The 22,332-nt window shown below is 40.3% G+C and overlaps 2 protein-coding genes across 21 annotated transcripts in view; one reads left to right on the forward strand and one right to left on the reverse strand.

Moving 5' to 3' along the window:
• CARMIL1 (capping protein regulator and myosin 1 linker 1) overlaps window positions 1-22,332 on the reverse strand; it is a 344,161-nt gene that overhangs the window by 192,277 nt on the left and 129,552 nt on the right. For 8 of the 9 annotated variants that reach the window (XM_078000908.1, XM_078000907.1, XM_078000905.1 and 5 more), the window contains 2 exons: window positions 8,167-8,217; window positions 2,633-2,692 (listed from right to left, as the gene is read on the reverse strand). In XM_078000908.1, the coding sequence (XP_077857034.1) occupies window positions 2,633-2,692; window positions 8,167-8,217 (111 nt within the window). Of the gene's footprint in view, window positions 1-2,632; window positions 2,693-8,166; window positions 8,218-17,983; window positions 18,037-22,332 lie in introns of those variants that run through there. The other variant, XM_078000910.1, reaches the window with a different exon arrangement.
• Window positions 1-22,332, forward strand: part of CMAH (cytidine monophospho-N-acetylneuraminic acid hydroxylase) — a 362,762-nt gene that overhangs the window by 21,458 nt on the left and 318,972 nt on the right. The gene's annotated exons all lie outside the window — the stretch shown is intronic.

Genomic DNA, 22,332 nt, shown 5'->3' on the forward strand with positions numbered 1-22,332 from the left:
AAAGCAAGATAGCAGGATATAAGGTCAACATGCAAAAATCAACTATATTTCTAATACCAGCAAGAGACAACTGAAATTTTAAAAATAACACAATTTATAGCAGCATCAAAAAATATTAAACACTTAGGAATGAATTTAGAGATGTGTAAGACCTGTACACTGAAAGCTACAACAAAATACACTCAGGAAAAACTGAAAAAGACCTAAACAAATGGAGAAATATATAGTTTTCTTAGGTCAGAAGACTGTACATTACATCAGTTCTTCCCCCAAAGTGATTTAAAAATTCATTGTAACATCAGCCAAAATTCCAGCCAGCTTTTTATAGAAACTGAGATGTTTCTAAAATTCACATGGAATTGCAAAGGACCTAGAATCACTGAAACAATTTTGAAAAAGAAGAAAAACGTTGGAGGAATAACACTCTCTGATTTCAAACTTTGTTGTAAATAAGCCACAATAATAGAGTACAAGAGTGGCATGAAGATAGTAGCAAGGAGACAGGATTCAAAGAGTGCAGAAACAGATTCACACTTAAACGGACTACAGAATTTCAACAAAGGTGAAAACAAGCTCAGTGAGGAAACAATAGTCTTTCAAACAAATGTTACTGGAACAAGTGAATATAATATAAATACGAGAAAAAAAAGACAAACTAAAAAAAATTTTGATCTATACATAGCTTTATATTCAAAAATTACTTCAAAAGGGATCATAGGCCTACATGTGTAACCTAAAGCTGTAAAACTTCTGGAAGATATAGAACATGCTGTGACCCTGAGTTAAGAAAAGATTTATTCAATATGATACTAAAAGCACAATCCGTAAAAGAAAATATTGATAAATTGAACTTCATCAACATTTGAATCTTCTATTCTTTGGCCAGGCATAGTGGCTCACACCTGTAATCCCAGCACTTTGGGAGGCCGAGACGGGTGGATCACGAGGTCAGGAGATCGAGACCATCCTGGCCAACACAGTGAAACCCCGTCTGTACTAAAAATACAAAAAATTAGCTAGGCATGTTGGCGGGCGTCTGTAGTCCCAGCTATTCAGGAGGCTGAGGCAGGAGAATGGCGTGAACCCGGGAGGCGGAGCTTGCCCTGAGCTGAGATCCCGCCACTGCACCACTGCACTCCAGCCTGGGCGACAGAACAAGTGACTCCATCTCAAAAAAAAAAACAAACAAAAAAAATTCTCCTCTTTGAAAGACACTGTTAAGGGAATGAAAAGACAAGCCACAGACTGAGAGAAGATATCTGATAAAGGCTTTGTATCCAGAATGTGTTTTTTTTAAAACTCTCAAAACTCAATAAGAAAACAAACAGCCCAATTTTTGTAATGGCAGAAGGAAATACATGATGGCAATTAAACAGATAAAAAGATACTCAACATGTTCTGTCACTAGGGAAATGCAAATTAAAACCACAATGAAAAAGCACTACATACCTGTTGAATGGTTAACATTAAAAAGACTGACTATACCAGTGTTGGGGAGGATGTGGAGGAACTAGAACTCTCATATGCTGTTGGTGACAATGTAAAATGGTACCACCACTGTGGAAAAGTGTGACAGTTTCTTAAAAGGTTAAACATATAGCTATCATATGATTCAGCCATTCTACCCCTAGGTAATTACACATGGGAAATGAAAGTACATGTCCAATCAAAAACTTGTACTTAAATATTCATAGCAGCTTTATTCAACATAGCCAAAACGGGAAACAATCCAAATGTCCCTCTCATCGGGTGAATGGATAAACGAACCGTAATACAGCCACACAATTAAACACTACTCAGCAACAACAAGAATAAACTATTGAGACATGCGACAAAATAAATCAATCTCAAAATAATTAAACTGAGGTTGGGGGAGGGAGAATATTAGGAAAGATAGCTAATGCGTGCTGGGCTTAATACTTAGGTGATGGGTGGATAGGTGCAGCAAACCTTGGCACACATTTACCTGTGTAACAAACTGGCATACCCTGCACATGTACCCCAGAACTAAAAATAAAATAAAAAATTAAAATAATAATAATTAAACTGACTGAAAGAAGGTAGACAGGAAGGAGTATACATTGTATGATATCATTCATATAAAATTTTTAAAATGCAAACTACTCTACAGGAATCAAAAGTAGATACCTGCAGATTGACTGCAGATGGGGAAGAGGGCCGAGAGAGTCATACATATGTCAACACTTATCAAATTGTACACTTTAGTTTACTGCAGTTAGTTATAGCCCAATAAAGCTATTTTTTAAAATCTGCATTTTATTAACTCCAAAAAATTATCACTATAGTCCCACTAAAACCTTATATAGTACTATGTAATTGCTATGAAATTTTAGTGTCAAAGCATGTTGTACAAACTCTATAAGGAACAGTACTCTCACATTTACATTGCCAGTTATAAGAGCTAATTAGTTCTTCACAAACTGAGTTATGGAGAATGTGTTTCCCGTATCAGAATGAATTTCCAACTCCTGTCCACACAGCCAGTGTTGAGTCTCTCATTTTGAAAATTAATCTTCCCTAACCTTGTTTATCCACATTGTCTCAAGGAACATTTTAGGGTTTCAGGAATTCAAGAAAGATGACCTTGCAGTGATCTGTTTTTCACACTCACCTGAGCTGACTTGCTGCAGATGACGCCATGAATCTCCAAATAGCTGAAGGTTAACTCAAGCTGCAATTGAGGGGAAAGGAGGAAAGAAAAGACCTGTAATGAGGGTTTTAAAACATAAAATTCAAGGTAAAAAACAAATCCTACAACTAGAAACAGTCCAAGAGCAAATAAGACATTGGGCATCTTCTGAAGGCGGGCTGGTTTAATATCTCCATTCATTCAACAAGACAGAAACATGATTTATCAAATTTCAGAAAAAGTATTACTTACTTTACTAAAAAAGAAAAGAAAAGAAAGGAAGCTGCATGCCCAACTTTTAAAACTTTATCCAGAGACAAACACAATAGTAGAAGTTGGTGTAAAAGCAATCACAGTTTTTGCCATTAAAAGTAATAGCAAAAAATGCAATTACTTCTGCACAAACCTAATAAGTTTTTGCACTTATACACTATTTATTCATTGAAAAATGAATGTATGGAAGGATACATCTAAACACTTTTTTCCCTTTTTCACTTCAAAATTTTGCTTCAGAAAGTCCTATCAGGATAAAGTCAATGTTGGTTTTCCCTTCTTTCTAAACCTTTAGCTATTTGTTACACTCTGACCACTTATCAGAGTCAGCCATCCTTCTACTGTCTTCCATAAAAATTCACAGTTTGAATGGATTTAGAGAAATAAATCTATGTTTACCCAAATTAAATCCATATTTACACAAATACAATATTTAGGAATTTTAAGTTGTGCTTAAATGAAATGCACAGAGTTAAACAAAAGTCCTCTCTCTCTGCATGTAAACAAATGATTATTTGTTTCCTTTCTATTTTAACAAGTGCCCCTCTCTTCTCCTGTAATCAGCAGCATTTTTTTTTTCTTTAAAATATCCCCAGTCTTTCACTCTTTACCTGTTTTTCCTGATAAAGAGCCACTAATCTTTCTTCCCAGTTTTTCCCATTTCAGCAAATAATCACAGAGCATGGAGCTAGAGACAGCGGGGGACCAAGTTGAATCAATTTATTTTACCCTCCCACACTAAACCTAAAAATATAATGATAAAAAAACACATCCAGAACCAAACCCACAAGAGATTTAGTTCTGCTCCCTGGTGGCATGTTGTACCATGATACATTGGTAGAATAAATTTTAGAGCAGAAAAACCCTAAATCTCCAGTTAAACATCTCAAAGTATACTGATGAAGTTATTATTAATAGTGGGGAGGGAAGTAAATACTGGGCAGAAAACCCCTGAATCTCCAGTTAAACATCACGAAGTATACTGATGAGCTCTGGAAGTTGAAAGAGAACTCGCTCATTCATTATTCACTTCGTCAACTGACAAACACTTAGGAAAAGCCTACTGTGTGCCAGTATTGGAAATACAAAGAGGATTGAGACATTTGGTTTGTCCTCCAAGAGTTAAATGCAGCATTTAAGGCTCACATTTAAAAGCATTAAATTAGAGTAGAAGTTTTCTTACCTATGATTATACATAATTTGGTTTTGAAGTCATTTAAAGCAGGGAATTATTTTCTAAAAAGTATACATACCTTCCTTATTTTAATTTAAAGTTTATGAATAAATATTCATTCACTATCCTTTAATATTGCGCCAAAGTTTTTCTTTGAGTTAAGCCCACTGGCTGGCCCTCCAGTGGCCTTTCTGCATAAGCCATACTCACAAACATGGCTTCCAGCTTCCAATTTAAGTCTCTTTAAAAATGCAGAACTGCAAAATACTTGCAAAGCAGTATGACGGCAGACATCTTCTCGATTATTATGCTCCTCACCACCCCTCCCCCAACTATAAAGTTGTCTTGTCTTTAAAACAGCAATTTAAGTAATTCATTTTTATCAATATTCAATGTCATAGATATTCTTCTTTTGCACTCATATTTCATTGCTACATAAAATATCTTTCACTAAAATGTTTCATTAAAAACATCTGCTATTATAACTGCTTTAGGAATAAACCCATGACCCTCAATGAGCATCTCATTCAGTGGAAGGGAGCAGGTGTGAATAGGTGTGAGCACGTACCCTCTCTTACATGCTAACAGCTATGAAAATGCAGCCAGCATCAGTCAGCATCATCAGGGATAGGAATGGCCACCTTTGGTCAATTTGGCTCAGCAAGATTAGTTGGAGGTCAACTAAGATGCTTCTACTGTACCTGAGTGCTTTCCCTGGAGTAGAATAACAAAGTGCTGGGAGGCAGGAAAGAGTGGTGACATTTCATCTAAACCCTGAAGAATGACTTCAAGTTCCTCAAGCAAACAAGGAGTGCAGAGGGAAATTCAGGCAGAAGAAAACGAATTTGCAAAGGCATTGAGGTGTTAAAAGAACTAGGACAAGGAAGAAACTAAAAGGAGCAGATCCTGCAGTATTAGTAATCAATAAGGATGACTGGCTGAGTCTGTGATGAGTCGAAGTCCCGGGTTATTATTCATAGTGGGGAGGGAAGCCTCTAAAACATACTGAAAGACGTCACAGAAAGGTTCAAATCATTCTCTTATCTCACCTATGGCTATTTTTATTAGGCCTTTGCTCCTAGTCCCCACAACCCATCATCCACTCCACTTCAACCCACCCAAAGACAATTTAAACAATGTCACTGGATTAGATTTATGGGCAGGAAGAAGCAGGAAGACTAGTTAAGAAGAAGCTGAGGCAGACGTAGGCTGCATGAAGACTTGAGGACATTTTTCAGTTAGAAATTATACTCATTAAATATCACCACAGAAATTAATGAATTATTAGATAAGAGGAAAAACTTAACCCAGATTGTCAATAGCCTTTCCACCAATCTCTTGCTCACCTCACACCCACACCCTGGCAAGACAGTGCCCATCCCACAAGCAACAGAGCAGATCTAAATATGATAAAGAGGCTGTCTTCAGTAACTCCCGCTCTTCCCCAGGCAGCACTCCACGCTTCAGCCCCTCAGCCAGGCCTCAGCCCTGACTGCCTTGCTGAGCTGTTTCCCTCCCACCACTGCCTCCTCCACAACCCTCAGCCCGCACTCCAACTCCCCAAATGCACTGTGGTCTTCCAAACTGCTAAGCCTTTTGATCAGTATAAAACCCCTTATTTGCCTGGCTGATGGGTGATTTTTCAACCCGCCCTCTCTGCAAACCCTTCTTTGATCTCATAATTACCCACCCCCTGAAAGAAAAGTTAGGGCCTTCTGGGATGACAGGACAGTTCTATTTCCTTATCTGGGTGTGACTGCAGAAGTATTTGCTTTGTAGTTAATTACTGAGATGTACATCTCTGTTTTGTGCGTTTGACTATACATGTTGTATATTTCACAATAAAATGATAAGAGAAAGCATGTTTAATTAATCAGCTCCCAAAGAGAAGACATATATGTCATAGTCAATGCTTTACACTAATGTTCTAAATATAATTATTTCTCCAGAAAATTATTATTGTTGACATTGGTTTTACTTCTCAGTCAAGACGTAAGGTGGCTTTTCTCTAAGGGGAAATCTGCAAAGCTGCAGGCAGATCACTTTGGAAGAAAATCTGCCTTTCTTTATTTGTGATGTTAACAATATCAGAAATCAGAACCAATGTTCAAACTACCCTGGCCAGGGGCTGGCTCTGAAACATTATATATATCACAGGACGGAGCCAAGCCTTTCCTCAGGGGCAGAGCAAGGAGGCAGCAGAATAAAGTCATCCAGCAGAAGGCAGGCAGGTGACTTCACAAGAGGTAACACACTTCCACTGTGTCACAGCGTGTTAGGGTATGCATATTATTTAGGGGTCTTCTATTCAATAGGGTGCTTGAATATTTTCCTAAGCCCATAAAATTTCCTTCTGTAATTAATTTCTTACCAGTGGGATAATGTCTCATTAAAGTCCTCATATCATGCCTTCACGTATTTTAATGTATAGTTTAGTCTAACTTCATCGACATAATAATTTATTTAAAAAACATAATAAACATATAGGCTCACTTTATATTATCTAAAGGGGCTTGGGCCAAAAGCCTCATTTCTTGGAGAAACTTTATAAAAGTTAACATTTGTATGATCAGAAAAAAAGAAAAAAAAAGGCCACAGATATCCTAAGCCTATAACTACCAAACACTGCATTGGCATCTTCCCAAAGGTCTGTGCAAATCATGCAAATCATAAGACTGCAAGTCCTAAAAGATCCATTTAATTTCTACCAATAACATTATAGCGCCCTAACTTGTCACCTAAGTCAGAATTTACAAAACAGTGGCTAAACGTTAAATTTCAAGAAACAAGAAAAGCCTAATGAGCAAATAACACTGCGGCCCAAACATCATAGCAGGATAAGGCTGAAAGCATCTACCAGACCTTACCCATTTTCCTGGATATGCTGGCAGGGGAAGCAGTTCAGCTCAGTAAAAAGTCGAAATAAGTAGGACATGGTGAGTCTAATTTCTCTTTCTCCCATTCATTACTTGTGAATCTTTAGACTAGCCAACTTTGCATCTTTTAGCTATTTTCTAATCACTCACCTACAAGGTTACTGTGAGAATTAAATGAGACTGTATACTTACATACTTACTAAATAACTTATTAGATTCTAGCAATAACAGAAGCAGAGGCTTTGCAGCCAGCCTCCCTTGATTAGAATCACTCATGTGCCACGTATTAGTGGAAGTTTAACCTTGGTCAAGTTACTGAACCTCCTTGGGCCTCAGTTCTCTCATCAATAAAAGGGATAATAATAAGACTTATGGCTCTCATGAGATTCTGTTAAGGAGCAAGTTATTTACTAAAACAACACTCCAGTAAATGTTATCACCTTTTTAGGAAAAAAATCCCAATTTCCTAATGACCATTCAGTCCATATCCTATAAAAATGATAAACTCCTTTTAGTTAACATAAACAAAGTAGGTCATTATTATGATTAATTCACAAACTATCAGTTCAAATTCTGCACCAAGTAATGAAGGACATCTCATGAAAAATGTTATACATCTCTTTTAAAGAACAGAGTGGCGCCTTGTTATTTCTTACAGGCAACATCAGAGTAGATGGAGAACAGCTGAGATGGTTACATTTCTGGTAATATACTCTTTGGAGTTATGAAGGTTATTTCCCACATGTCTACAGTCTTAGAAAAACCTGCCAGTACTGATCCAAAGGAAATAAGAAGTAGACTTGAATAAAGTGGAAATCAAGCCCCAGTTGAGAGAGAAAAATAACTGGGACATGGAGCCTTAGGGACATACAGCACAAAATCCTTCACTGATTTTCTTGGGATGCCTTTACACAAAGAGAGGGAACAAAGGAGTAAAAAAGATGTTTGTCATTACAGCCTTTAGGTGCTTCTGGGAAGAAGGAAGGAAAATTAGAATGTGCTAAGAGAAATCTGAACACAGCTTAAATCAAAAGTCTATGTAAGTGAGGTGTGTGTGTGTTGTGTTGCAGTATGTGAGTGTGTATGTGTGCACACATGTTTAAGAATGCATGAGTGACTATGCATGAGTGTGCATGTGTGAGTCTGCACTGAGTGAGTGTGAGTGTCGAAGGAAGGACTTCATGAACACCTACCTTGGTGGGGATTCGCGCTGTTACAAGGAAGGCTCGGCATGATGTAAGCACCTGTAAGACAGAAGCAGCAGCATCAGTATGTGCCAAAAAGTGGGCCCAGTGGGCTTTGGTGTTTCCACAGGACTTTAATGATACTGAAGCCTCAGAAGGCCATGTGGCTTGGCTCCTGTCATGTAAGAAGAATTAAGACCTGGGACAGCTTCTTGGTCTCATAGAGTTAGTTTTAACTTAAAGAGTTCCTGTATCAAAGTTCTTTTAGAACAAATCACAGGTGAAATCTCAAGATGAGAAGCCTGTCAGCAGCCCAAAAACCCAACAGATTATTCAGATTAAGTAAAACAGGTCTCTGTGATACTAAAATGCAGATATATAGTCACAAGTCTCACTATATCAACAGTAAACTTAATGGAAAAAAAACAACAACTAAGTACTCATTTGCACTTCTCAAATTACAACCACCACCCACATTTGCCCTCTTGCTTTCCATTCTTTGTACTCCAGCTAACAGAGCAAAATCAGGCTTTTATATATATATATAAAATATACATATTATATATACATATATATATATAAAATATACATATTATATAATGCACAGAGCGAAATCAGGCTAAGCTTCCAAAAAATCATCCCTAACTTTGCTTCTCAGCTGTGTCTCTCTCAGTCTTAGAACATTTATGGAAGTTTCCTTTTTGATGCTCAGCTAAGAACATACATACAGTCTGTGGGGTCCCATATGCCTATAGGTTCCTTTACTTAGCAGAGGCCCTCATGAATACAAAGGGGCTGAGCTAGGAGTTCAGATTTTGAGCCAGGATCCCACATCCATGAAGCTTACTGCAAAACTTTCCATTCTGCAACTTGGAGATTTGGGCAGGCCTCATGAGTCTTTTCAATAAAGAAAGAAAACTCCAAGGCTTCTCAAGCCCTGATGGGAGAATTGCCCTTTTTTCATTTTCCAAATAACTTCCTTGTCACTAAGCCTGTATTTAGCAAGTGGTGCTTATTTAGCAAGTTATGCTTATGTGCTACTTTAAGAATGCTAGATTAGAACAAAACTGTAGAAAGTCAAGAACACTGGGACCTCAGGTTGTTAAAGGACTTATCCAAAGTCAAACAGCTTTACCCAGACACAACCCCGGGCTGGAACGGCTAAGCTGAGCACAGAAAATGAATCAAGGCTGTGCCCCTGTGGCGTGCTTTATGCCTTTCCCTAGTCTCCCAACTCTGAACAGAAACAGTGCATTTTCTATAAAATCTTTCTTTGAATAATCGTATGTCATCACAGTAGGGGATAATTCAAGTCAGAACTATTTACGAGACAGATGAGAAGTAATCTGACACTAGCTGGCAGAGTGTGATAAGAGCAGGTGGGGAAAGTTGAGGGAAAAGACAGAGCCCATTTCAAGACCTTTCACCCAAATGCCACCGTCACAGTCATTCACAGGATCAATTTTTACCTGGTATCATTTTTGCAGCTTGATTTTAGAGTTGGCATGCTCTAGGAAGCCATTAATAAATGACTTCTAAAAGTGCAGGCAACAAGTGCCTTCTCAGTGCTACAGGCAGTGTGTCAATCTCATAAAAGTGTGGGTAACAGATGATGTCTATCTTTGAATATTCCATATGCTGTGAGCCAAATCATAGCTTTTCCCTGAGGAAGTTATCCTTTTTTTTTTTTATACCCTCCTAAGGCCCTGGGGGCAAGGAAATGGGACAAAGCACCAGGCAGTAGAAAGGAGAGGGACAGGGAAGAAGTATGGCCAGGATGAGTGTGTGGAGGTCAAGTGTAGCCCGGTAGTAGCAAGACTGGCTACATCATCTGTAGGGACATTGTTCAAATATGATTAAGAATTTCAAGACGATAACAATAAGGCATTAACCCAATGCAGGGAAATGATGAACTCACTTCAAGGTCATATAATTAGGGGAGAAACAGAATTCACATGCTTGGGATGGAACGCATCCTGTTTGTAGGGTGTCCAGCTCTTTCTGTTTGCACAAGATGTTTCCAGTTTCAGGGCTGAGAATCTTGCATCCCGGGAAACTGGGACTGTTGGTCAAGCTACTAGCTTGAATTTTGGAATCAGAAAGACTTACATTCAGATTCTGGCTCTGCCACTTTCTGGCTGCATTTACCTGTTAACACCAAAGCCTGTGTCCTTAATCACCACACTATATCTATATATTACTACTCAATCGTGCCTCCTTGTGCTCTAGACGCTGGCAGACGTGTCCTGTGCAACTGCACAGATTGCAAGCCATAAAGCTGTCCCTGAGTCGTTGCTACTCTTTATCAAGCATTTCCTATGTGCCATGAATAGGTGAATATCATTGAGGAGAGTGGCACACTTTAATCCTCACAACAAATACATTTGATGTCATTATTCCCATTTTACAAATGAGTAAACTGAGACTCAGTGATGAACTCACTTCAAGGTCATTCAATTAGAGCAGAAATCGTTTATAAAAGCATCAGAGTTCAAAAGGTTCTTAAGAAGAGTATAATTTAAATCTTACAGCTTTGTTAACACCAGAACCGATGTTCTTAACCACCAGGCTATATTTACATGTTACTACTCAATCCTGCTTCCTCATGCTCTAGCCCCTGGAAGATCAGTTACAGTGAAGGCAGGAAGGGATAGCCCAGGGCAGCCATGACTGGGAGAGATCCACAAAGCTCTCAGCTTGAAGGAGTACCTTTTTCAACATTCCAACAGTTTTTAAAATGCTCTTTTTAAATCCAAGTATGCCCTGGAGAACTGAACTGTTCTGTCATCAGCACTAGTCAATCTTTGGCTAATACAGCAGTACTCAGGGAATTAAGAGTTTGCAGGCCTTTTGCAAAAGGGCAAGAGAGCATTTTGTTGCATGAGACACACAGGGTTGGATAACAGGCATCAGATAATCAAAAGAAGCATGGCAGTAATAAAGAGGAATTTGGAAAGGGAGATAAAAGGCACTAGAGAGAGGCTTAGCTTGCACTGCCATTTGCCTAGGTCTAGGGAGCGGAATACGAGATTAGAACTCATCTCAAAGGATGAAATCTTCACCTTCCCTGAACTAAGCTCCACAGTGCATCTAGCACCTTCTACTCCACTTTAGTACCAGGATATGACCCCTCTTTCAAATACTGCTCCTCCCCCATAGTGGAAAAGAAAAGAAATAAGATAATAATGCTGACAGCCACGATCATAAGCATGGCTATAGGAAGCCAGTCCCCTATTCTCACCATTTCTCCCTTTTTATTATTTACAAAGCAGCACACACATTTCTCTCTCCCAGGAGTACTGGTATGATCAATCCCCAATCTTTCCAAAAAGCTTAGGTCCACAAAACCTCTGCTTAGAGGTGAAATAACAGACAAATCCTAAAACTCGCATGCCAGAAAGGTCCCAATATCACGTGGTTAAAGACCTAAAATTCCCTGAGTTTGTGTATAATCTGACAGCAGGTCCAGAGAAACTCATCATCTCACAGCTAGTCAGTGGCAGAGCTGGAACTAGAAGCTGCAACTCCTCACTCTCAGTCTATTAACTCTCCACTCTCACCTAACATGAGCAATAAGGTTCAAGGCCAAAAGCCACAGATAGGAACTTGTAGCCTCTTCAGTATTCATAAAAATATATTTAACTCTGTGAACTTTCCTTCAAAGGAATCCAGGATCCTTTCACAAACATAGTAATAATTGCCAGTACCTGTTGAGTACACTGTTCTAATAGGTTTGCATATGTTACCACATTTAATCCTCACAGCACCCTATAAGGAAAACACTATTATAATCCCTACTGAAGAAACAGAGGCACATAGGGATTATGTAATTTGTGCAGGTCACCCAGCAAGTAGGTGGCAGTTGGGATTCGAGCCTGGATGGTCTGGCTCCGGAGATGGTGTTCCTAATGACTTATACTGGCTGTCAAATCTCACCTTTCCAAAAAACAGATTCCTCAATAGTCCACACACATGGAAACACAGACGAGTCATGCAGCTTTAAAGCCAGAAAGAAGCAAACATGTAAAATGACTAGCAGTACAATGAGAGATGTTTGGATATCATAAGGAAAAGGATCAATCCCTACTGGTCTGGTGTCTCCCTCTGTCTCTTTCTATGCACTCCTATCATCTGTTAGTGTCTATCTCTCTGAATTTCTCTCTAATCTCTGTTCTGTATCTGTCTATATGATTCTACATATGTATCTCTCAGTCTATCTGTGCCTCTCCTCACTGGCTCCCCACTCCTCCTTTGACCCCTCTCTTTGCTACTGCTGCCAGTGTCCCCCACACCCCACCCTATCTTGCTCCATCTCCTTTCTCTCTTCCGGAGCCCTCCTCCCCTGCCTTCATTCTGCCCTCCATTCCCCAGCCCTTTCTCCATGAGAATCACTTGAGAACTTGCTATTTTATTTATGCCTTTTGCAAGACAATAGACACCAATCACAGAAGAAAGATCGCATTCTGGAGAAGTATTTCCATTTGTAACACAGTTACAGAAAAATGTGAACAAAGTATGAACCAAAAACAGATACCTTTTGACATCATTACACAATAAGCACATTGGTAATTAAGTGATTACAAGGTCCCCTGTGTGAATCTAATTAATAAGTCTTAAAAACTAATCTCAAACATGCACCCAAACAACTGAAATACAACAGCAATCACTAGCACAAGGAACCAGCCGGCCATTCCACTCTTTGACAATTGTTGTACTTTAGGAAATAACTCTCCCACCACCAGTGGGGCAGTGGGGATGGGGGATGGGGAGTGGGGAAGGGATGGAGTCAGGTGACCTGCTTGTCTTCTCTTGACCTGCCCTTTCCAGAACAGTCACCATAGGAAGTTTCTAGAGGCCACTGACAGGGTATGAACTAGGGTCATAATATTTAAAACAAGAGGAGAGCTGGGTGTGGTGACTCACACCTGTAGTCCCAACTACTCAGGAGGCTGGGGTGGGAGGATCTCTTAAGCCCAAGAGTTCGAGGTTACAGTGAGCTATGGTGGCACCACTGCACCCCAGCCTGGGTGACAGAGCAAGACCCGATCTCTACACCTCTACAAATAAAAAAGAAAATAAGAAAAAGGAAAAAAAAAAAGGAGAAAAAAGAAATCAGAATGTTCATATGGATTCATCTTTTGAGTAAAGATTAATTTTGTAATAATAGGGTTCATGATCTGTGACCCTCTGTGTCAACTCCCTTTCTTTAAAAGTATTTTACAGGCAGTGGAAGTACACAGTGTCCTTCAGAAGTTGGATACAGATCAAAATAATTTGTCTGAAAAGAAACACATCCATAAGGGAGCCCAAGCTTTGAAGGAAGACTGATAAGCCACAAAAGCTTTGTGCAGCATGGTCCCCGTTTCTGGTGGTCAGTGAAAGCCTCCAGAGGCACAAAGAGTTCACAGAAAATGTGGAAGGGGATAGGGGTTGGAATAGATGAAATCTTTCAAGTTTTCCTAAGACTGTACCCACTTGTGGGTACAACAGGGCAGCAATATTTTAAAGCAAGAGTGAAAATTACAAATACTACTGTTACAAGCCAGATTGTGACTCTTGTTTTATCAACACAAACTGAGCCAATTAATGGGGCTGCATTCATACTAGAAATCCCAGTGAACTCAGTCTCCCAGGCTCTCTGTTTGGCTCCAAAATTGCCCTAGGATTTAAAGCTTCAGAGGATTTATAGTGCACACACATGGTTTCTAGCAGGGTCGGGGAAGTCGCATAGGACACATCCTCTGTGACTTACCAAAAAGTGTTTCCTGAAAATGAGTACTTCTTCAGCGCTTGGGATGGGAGGCATCCTGCTTATAGGGTAACCAATTCTCTGTTTGTACAAGACGTTTCCAGTTTCAGGGCTGAGAATCCCGCATCCCAGGAAACTGGGACTGTTGGTCAATCTACTAGCTTGAATTTTGGAAACAGAAAGACTTATATTCAGATTCTGGCTCTACCACTTAAACCTAATAGATTTTTGTTGATCTCTAGAGAGTCAGAGATTACAGAATTACAGATGAGCAAACTGAGGTGCCTCATACAAGAGGTGCTCAAACAAGAATATTCCTCTGCAGACTGTGACTGTTGTGTGGATTAAATAAGATACAAATGCAGACTTTATCTGGGTAGGGCTTTACCCTACCCCAGACTCTAACATGTCTTTGCTAAATACCAGCTCTTCTTATAACTTAACTAATAGCATCTTAGATTTAGTTTTGCAAAGTACGATTAAGTTGTTTCACCCTACTGAATTTTTAAATAATTGTTTTTGTCAAGAGAACAAAACAAACAAAAAATACAAAGATACTGAAACTTCTCCTAGGCTGAAATTTTCTGTTCAATGCACATCTTTGGCCTTGAAGGAGAAGAATTTTCTTGCAAAGTTAAAAAAAAAATTAGGGTGCATCAGATGGAGTATGTGTGCTTAGCCAAGGAACCTTCACCACAAAGGGTAAGCTACAACTTCCCTCCCACCTCCCCTGGGAAGGCCCATTTTTCCACTACAGCCTTAACATGCAAACCACATTTTCAACCTCTGTAATGAATTTCCTCTGCCTTTCATTGAAATGCAAGCAGCAGCCAGTTCCCTCTGAGACTTCTTGGTTCAACTGTTAACTTTGTAATTTCACTTAGAAACATTTATAAAAGTCCTCCTTACTGTTAAGACTCACAGTTTAGCAGAGAAGTCTACGTTTTCTTATGGAGATGACATAGAGGTCAACTATGGAATCTGCTTATTGCACACTTATTAGAAACTGAAATAAATAAATACCATCTTAAATAACTCCATTGCCTAAAGCCTGCTGCAGCACAGGCAATCCATACATTCATGCTCTCTAAATCCATATTCTCTCATGCAGATTACCAGGAGTGTCTTTCCTTTAAAATTGGACTCTACGTGCCAAACATTCAACAAACGGTCTTACACCCCTGAAGCACTCTCTAATTTGCAAGCCAACTAAATGATGAATGCCGTCATTCCCCTTCTTAATACTTTCCCCTTCCAAACTCCCAGCTCTAAGTACATTACAGATAAAACCTCATTAATCCAAGACATATACCTAGGTGAGGGAGAAGGGCAGGTGGTGAGGCTCATTATCACCACTGCAGAGAGTTATAAGTGGCAGATGATAACGGACTTATGCAAGGTCACCCAGAAAACTGAAGGAGAATAAAACCACTCCCCTGGCTCTGAGCCTCCCAACACAATACTCAGCTATGATGAACGCCATCCTTTCTGGCAGGAGGACGCTTCACCCAAAAGGAACACCAAAAAAGTACAACATTTTAATGTAATTCCTGACCTCCAATCCTTTTTAAAATTAGAGTTTCACTCTTCATGGGCAGCTGTGGGATACACTGATATTAATGGTTGTGCCCCAGTGAGGCTATACAGTCTAGTGTAGGGTTTGCAAACTACAGCTTATAAGCCAAACCCAGCCTCTTCCCACTACCCCCCGCAGAGTTTTATGGCTCATAAAGCCCAAGATATGGTTGCCGACCCTTGGTCTAGTGGTTTAGAGAACAAACTGTAGAATTTGACTGCCTGCGTTTGAAACCAAGCCATGTATATTTAATATATACATGGCTCAGAGCAAATTACTAAACCTTTTCTGTGCCTCAATTTCCTCCTTTTTTCTTTAAGATACAGGGTCTCACTCTGTCACCTACAGTGCAATGGAATGATCATAGCTCACTGCAGCCTCAACTTCCTGGGCTTAAATAATCCTCTGGCCTCAGGCTCCTGAGTAGCTGGGACTACAAGCATGTGGCACCAAGCCCAGCTAATTTTTAATTTTTTACAGAGATGGGGTATTGCTATGTTTCCCAGGCTGGTCCCAAACTCATAGCCTCAAGCAATCCTCCCAGCTCGGCCTCCCAAAGGACTGGGACTATAGGCATCGGCCATCAAGCCACTGCAACAGGCCCTCTTCTCTAAAAATGAGAGAAATATTTCCACTTCATGGAATGATGAGGGTTAAATGAGTTAATATACCTAAAGTGCTCAGAAGAGTGCTGGCACATAAGAAGTGCTACATGGTGTCTGTTATTGTTATTTATATTTTAATATCATAATAAAATTTTATGTCCATAATGGTATTAAACCAAGAAGAGAGTTATTGAGATTTAGCCTGAGTCTGGCCTCAAGTTAGCCAAGTGGCCTAACCATGAACAAGTTACAATCTCTGTAGACCTTACTTCACCCAAATTTAAAATAAGAGGTTTGGTTGAAACAGGTCTCGAAGTCACCTCCCTACACTTGAGCCCATGACTTACACCCTCTCTGGGATTCTCCTCTAGCCCCACTCTTTTTGGGTGGACTTCTAGGAATGACAAGCCCCCAGTAAATATTTGCTGAGAGGAATTAATTCCCCCTTAGGTCTCTGCTCCCTGGACCAACAGGTGCTCCTTCAATAGCAGGGCAAGAAGTCACTGAGTTCGGTTTTCTATTCTGATGTCTAGTTTCGGAGGAAATCTATGTACTCTAACACCTGTGCAAATCCATTTCTTTTCACCTAATTCATTCCTTTTCACATTATGTAGAAATGGAATGTTTACATACAGCATGCCAGACACAATCACTTCAGTCTTTCCAAAGTCCCACTATTGCAAGTTGTAAGGTGTTATCAAAGCATAAAAGAAACAAACATGTCTAATGTTCCCCCACAGGTGAACACAGGGGCCAGTACAGATCAGATCCTCTTTTCAAAGCACCAGCTGATACAGAAGTCTGGAATCTCCCATAGTGATTCTGTTAGAACAATGTGTTTTAAAGTCAGAGTAATGACACATCTTCTTTAATGACAGCACTTTAGCAGTGACACACAAACATGAATGGGCATCTTTAAGTGGTGGCAGGATGATAATTCTTAGCATGAGAACAAGTGTGAAGATGAATGAAATACCCAGCTCCAGGCCCACAGGGTCCATAAGGATTTTATGCTAAGAACTCACATGTGGCAGAATTCCTACCCAGGCCTTCAACTATTGAGTAAGCAGAGAGCAGGGGACTCACAGGTCTGCATAGGGCATGTGCGCTAAGAGACCTCATCTAGTCATCACTGTCATTTTTATGTTTTAAATAAATTCACAAATAATAGAGTCACAGTTATTCAGGGAATACAGAAAAAATATAACTATTAAGTTCATATTAACCTAATTAATTACTAAAACTTCTGCTTCTCCAACACAGGGCCAGCCAGCCTCTTTTAAAACACGTCCATTTGAGAATCACTAGAACCCAATTCTAGCTAAAGATGAGAGAGTTAAGAGGGGTCAGGGAATATGTGTGCCCTTTTCCTTTATTTTACAGATGAGGAAACAGGAAGAGTTAAATTATTCCTCTGTGCCTATTAGGGCTCATTCTTAGTTTCAAGCAACAGAATTTTAAGAATAAATAAATTTACTTCAAGGAAATGGAGTAGTTCTTGTAATCAAAAGAACAACCAGAACTCAATAGAGACAGAAACCAAATGAACTCTAAAGATGGGAGAAGCAGGGACTAATAAGGAGTTCCTCTGGCTGCCCTTGTGGAACGAATTGACTCTAATCTTTCACTCTCTAGCATGATCCCTCCCAAGATTCAAAACCTAGGGGGCAAAAGTCCCCTGTCCTGGGCCTGGCACCCAATAAAGACCACATGGAATTACTCAAAAGTGGAGACAAGTGGCAGCTATGGCCTAGTGACAGTGAGCACTGGCTCCAGAAGTCTGGGTCTGAATTCCTGCTAGACCACTCACTACCAGCCATGCAATCTTGGGCAGGTAACTTGGCCTTCCATACCTCTGTCTCCTCACCTGAGAGAATATATGCAAAATACAAGTACCTGGCACACGAAGGAGTCCAATAAATGCTAAATGGCAGAGTTGGAATAAGAAATCAGTTTCACTTTTCCTTTACTGTAAGTCTATTGCCGCAGTCCCTCCCCAGCCTACGTTTCAACTTGTCTGTGTTTCCTGGCCTTACATTCTCATCTTCTCAAGCCAAGGAAACACAAATGTCACTTCTTTCTCCCTCCTTTGTTATATTAGCATTTTCATCAAATGAAAAAAATACATATTTTCTTTCCTTCTCTCAGAACAAAGTAATAAAATAGTTTCCCACTTGGTAGAAAGGTCGTTGCCATATGGCGGCGGGAGGGTTGATTTAGATTTAACACCATTACATATATAATCAGAGAGATAGTCTTCATTAAATTCAGAGATTAAAAAATAAGGAGAGAAGGAGAATGGAAGATTTGGGGTAATCATATCAAGAAATTAAGGTAGGCATATAATTTGCAGCAGTGCTTTTCAAACTGAGTGCTACAACCCATCGGTGGATGGTTAAATCAACTCATTAGAGTTTAACGAGCATATTAATGCAAACTGACTAAACTGAAGTGAAAAGGAAAAGAAAGCCAAGGCACAGCAAGCAGAAAACAAAAGCATTATTTCATAAAACTTGTTTGAGTGATGTCAGTATGTACATGGTACTCACATGCAAATGTGTGTGTGCACACTTCTTGAAATCAATATAAAATGCATGCCTCACTCTGGATTCAGGTTTTGAAAGTTTGATAAATACCAGCATATGGTACCATATGCACCTGTAAGCAGGATCCACCATGAAGCTATAGAAAAGGATGAGGCAGCTGGTAAGATGGCAAGAACATGAGCTTTAGAGTCAGACACACTTCGGGAGAAATCTCAGCTTTGCCATTTTGTGGACTGAGGTATTAGGCATGTTGCTTGCAATCTCCAGGCCTCAGCTTTTTCACTTCTAAATTGGTGACAATCTGTATCCTAGTGTAAGTACTAGAGATAACCTATGAAGCGCTGAGCATACAGTAGATACTCATATAAAAAGAGCCGTAATAATTGTCCTTAAACTTATAAAATATAGCTCTGATAATGATCTACAGGGACAAAGGTATGAGACCTACAGAGATAGTGTGCAAATTTACTAGTTAGAAACAGAGCCGAGCCCAGAAGCCTGGTCTCCATCTTGTTCATAACACATCATCTTCAGTATGTGGCTTGAGTCAGTGCAAGGGGGAGATTACTCCCATGGTAACTATAACCTATTTAAGAATTAGAAGAGACTTTCCATTTCTATATGGTGATGGGATAAACTTCGGTATAAGGGAAGAATGGGCTTTTAATCCAGACCAATTTAGATCAAATTATCAACTCCTCCATTTATCAACTACCTAACCTGCTAAATTTTATTTTTCTTACCTGTAGAATGGGTATGAAATAGACTCTGTTGGACAGTTGTGGGGATTAAATGGGATAACATGTAAAAAGCCTAGTAGTACTGGGCCTAGCACTCTCCTAGACATGCTGAACTTCATTCACAGGTGATGCTAATATCTGGCTCACAATCCTTTTTTTTTTTTTTCTTTTTCTATTTTATGTAGAGACAGGGTCTCACTATATTGCCCAGACTGGTCTCAACTCCTAGGATCAAATGATCCTCCCACCTCACACTTTCTATACAGCCCCAACTTCTCTCATCTGAGGACAATACGGCATCCAATCACACCGAGCACTAGGCTTTGAAACTGTACCACCCCAGTTTGAATTCTGGCCCCACTACGTACAAGCAGGCATGATTTTGAGAAAGACCTCTGTGTGCCTTACTTTCCTCATGTGTAGAATATGGGATCACAATATACCTCACTGGAGGCTGTCATAAGGATTAAAGAAGGTAATACACGCAAGGTGCTTAGAAAAGTGTTGGCGATAATCAGTGCAAGTCATCATTAATCCCTAAAGATGATGATCAGGAAGCCTTTTAATTCTTAGGCCTTCTTGTTCACTCTGTCATACCCTGGGCCATGTGAGTTATCGCTTGAGATTATGCCATTTCAAAGGATTTATAATTCAGGCATCCCAGTCTCTGCCCGAAATCTTTTTTTTTTTTTTTTTTTAAAGAGACAGTGGGATCTTACCCTTTCACCCAGGCTGCACTGTGGTGCAATCACGGCTCACTGCAGCCTCGACCTCCCAGGCTCAGGTGATCCTCCTGCCTCAGCTTTTCAAGTAGCTACTACAGGCACGAGCCACCACACCCAGGTAATTTTTAAAATTTTTGTAGAGATGACGTCTACGTTGCCCAGGCTGGTCTCAAACTCCTCAGTTCAAGTGATCCTCTCACCTAGGCCTCACAAAGTGTTTGGATTACAGGCATGCACAACTACACCTGGCCTTCACAACCCTTAATTGCTCCTCAAAGTGTGATCCACGGGCGGGAGAGGCTGGCATGACAGGAACTTGTCAGAAATGCAGAATCTGAGGCCTCAGCCCAGACCTGCTGAATCAGAATCTGCATTTTACTAAAATCCCCAGGTGATTTCCATTAGCATTACAGTTGGAGAAGCACTCATAGCTAGTTCCCTATTCAGGTACTCCCACTACCCTGTTTATTGCCCCCTGACACTGCCAGGTCATTCTCCATCAGCATTAACCTATCTTCATTCCACTGAAACGCCACTGAAACCATTCCTCCATGTGTTAATGTCCTTAGCCTTCGTGTTGCTTGTCCTTTTATTATTCCTACAGAGTAAAACCTCAAGCTTGGCTGAACTTACCTAGTGGCCTATTCCATGCTTGCAGTGGTAGCTGCCAAGCACAGCTGGAGAACTGATCTTACCCAGCAAGCTGATTCCACTCCCTTCATCTGGGAAGATGACTTTCCCTCCTACTTCACAGAGAAAACAGAAATTTTCAGAAGCGTATCACTTACCATCCCACTCCAAACATCCACATCTGCCTGCACCTGCAGCTGTATCCACCCCCTCCTCTTCCTCTCCTTCTGAATGCTGGAGATAAATGCCCGTCCCTTCACATGGGCTCTGGGTTACATCCCACCTGTCTTCGCAGTAACCTTAAGCAACTAAATATGCTTTCCCTTCCATCTCTAAATATGGAAACATAGAGACGTTTAGATCTAGAGCTATATGCCTGGATCCTACACACCTCTTGCAGGTCTCCTCTGTCTCTACTCTTTGAGCCCAACTTCTCAAAAAAGGTATCCATACTCAGTGTCTTCATATTCCTGCCTCCAATGCATTCATCTAGTGTTCAAAATTGGCTTCTGTCCCCACAACTCCACTGAAATTGCTCCTGCTTGAGGTGCCAATCTTGGTTGCTAAATCCAACCTCATGGCTGCTAAATCCATGCATTTTCCAACCAGATTTCTCCTTAGCACTGGGCATGACCCTTCATGCTTGATGTTATCATTTCCATACATTTTCAACTGGTCTCTCTCGTTACTCCTAGTCGAATGTCCATTCCCCACTCCCTGCTACCATTCATTCTCTCTCATGACTTCAGTCCATCCCAGATGACTCCCAACTTTATGCATGGCCCAGATCTCCCTTCGATCATCAGATCTATTGATTTAACTTCACCTGTATGTTACTCCAACCCTTAAATTCAGCATGTCAACAACTAAACCATGATCTTTCTTTCAAAATCTGCTCTTCCCACAATAGGTCTGGCTCAGGAACAAGGATGGTCATCCATATGGTTTCTGAAGCCAGAAATCCAAGCATTGTCCCCTTCTCTTCCTATCTCATTCTCCAAGTTCAATGCAGTCTACCTCCCTAAATACCTCTTACATCCATTCACTTCTCTCCATCTCTACTACTATGATACTATTCCAAGCCACCACCATCTTGTTCCTGGACCACTTGTAATAGCCTTCTAACAGATCCACTCTTGCCCCCTCAAAGCACCTGCTCGTGTAGGATCTGAACACGATCTTTTAAAAACCCAACCATTATTATGTCCCTTCTCTGCTTAAGCTCTTCAGTGGCTCTGCACCACTACACTGGCCTCTGCCTCCACCTCCAGCCTCACTTCAACCCAGCCACACTGGCCTTCTGTTGCTCTCCCAAGAGGAAGGCTCCTGCCCTACCTCTGCTTTAGGTGCTCTCCCTTCCCCCTCTTGCTTTACCTTCACCTGGATCATGCCTATTCATCCTTCAGGTAAAGGACTTCCCTAAGAAAGTCCAGACTATACCAGGTCTCCCTATTACATACTTCCACCATATGTGCACATTTTCTTAGGAATACTTATCACAGTTTTAATTAACAGTGGGATTACATATTTAGTATCTACCAGCCCCATTAGACCACAAGGTGCCTCGGAGCAGGGACCACATCTGTCCTATTCAAAGCTCTATT

Source organism: Macaca mulatta, chromosome 4 (assembly GCF_049350105.2).
Source record: "Macaca mulatta isolate MMU2019108-1 chromosome 4, T2T-MMU8v2.0, whole genome shotgun sequence".
NCBI classification, from domain to species: Eukaryota; Metazoa; Chordata; class Mammalia; order Primates; family Cercopithecidae; genus Macaca; species Macaca mulatta.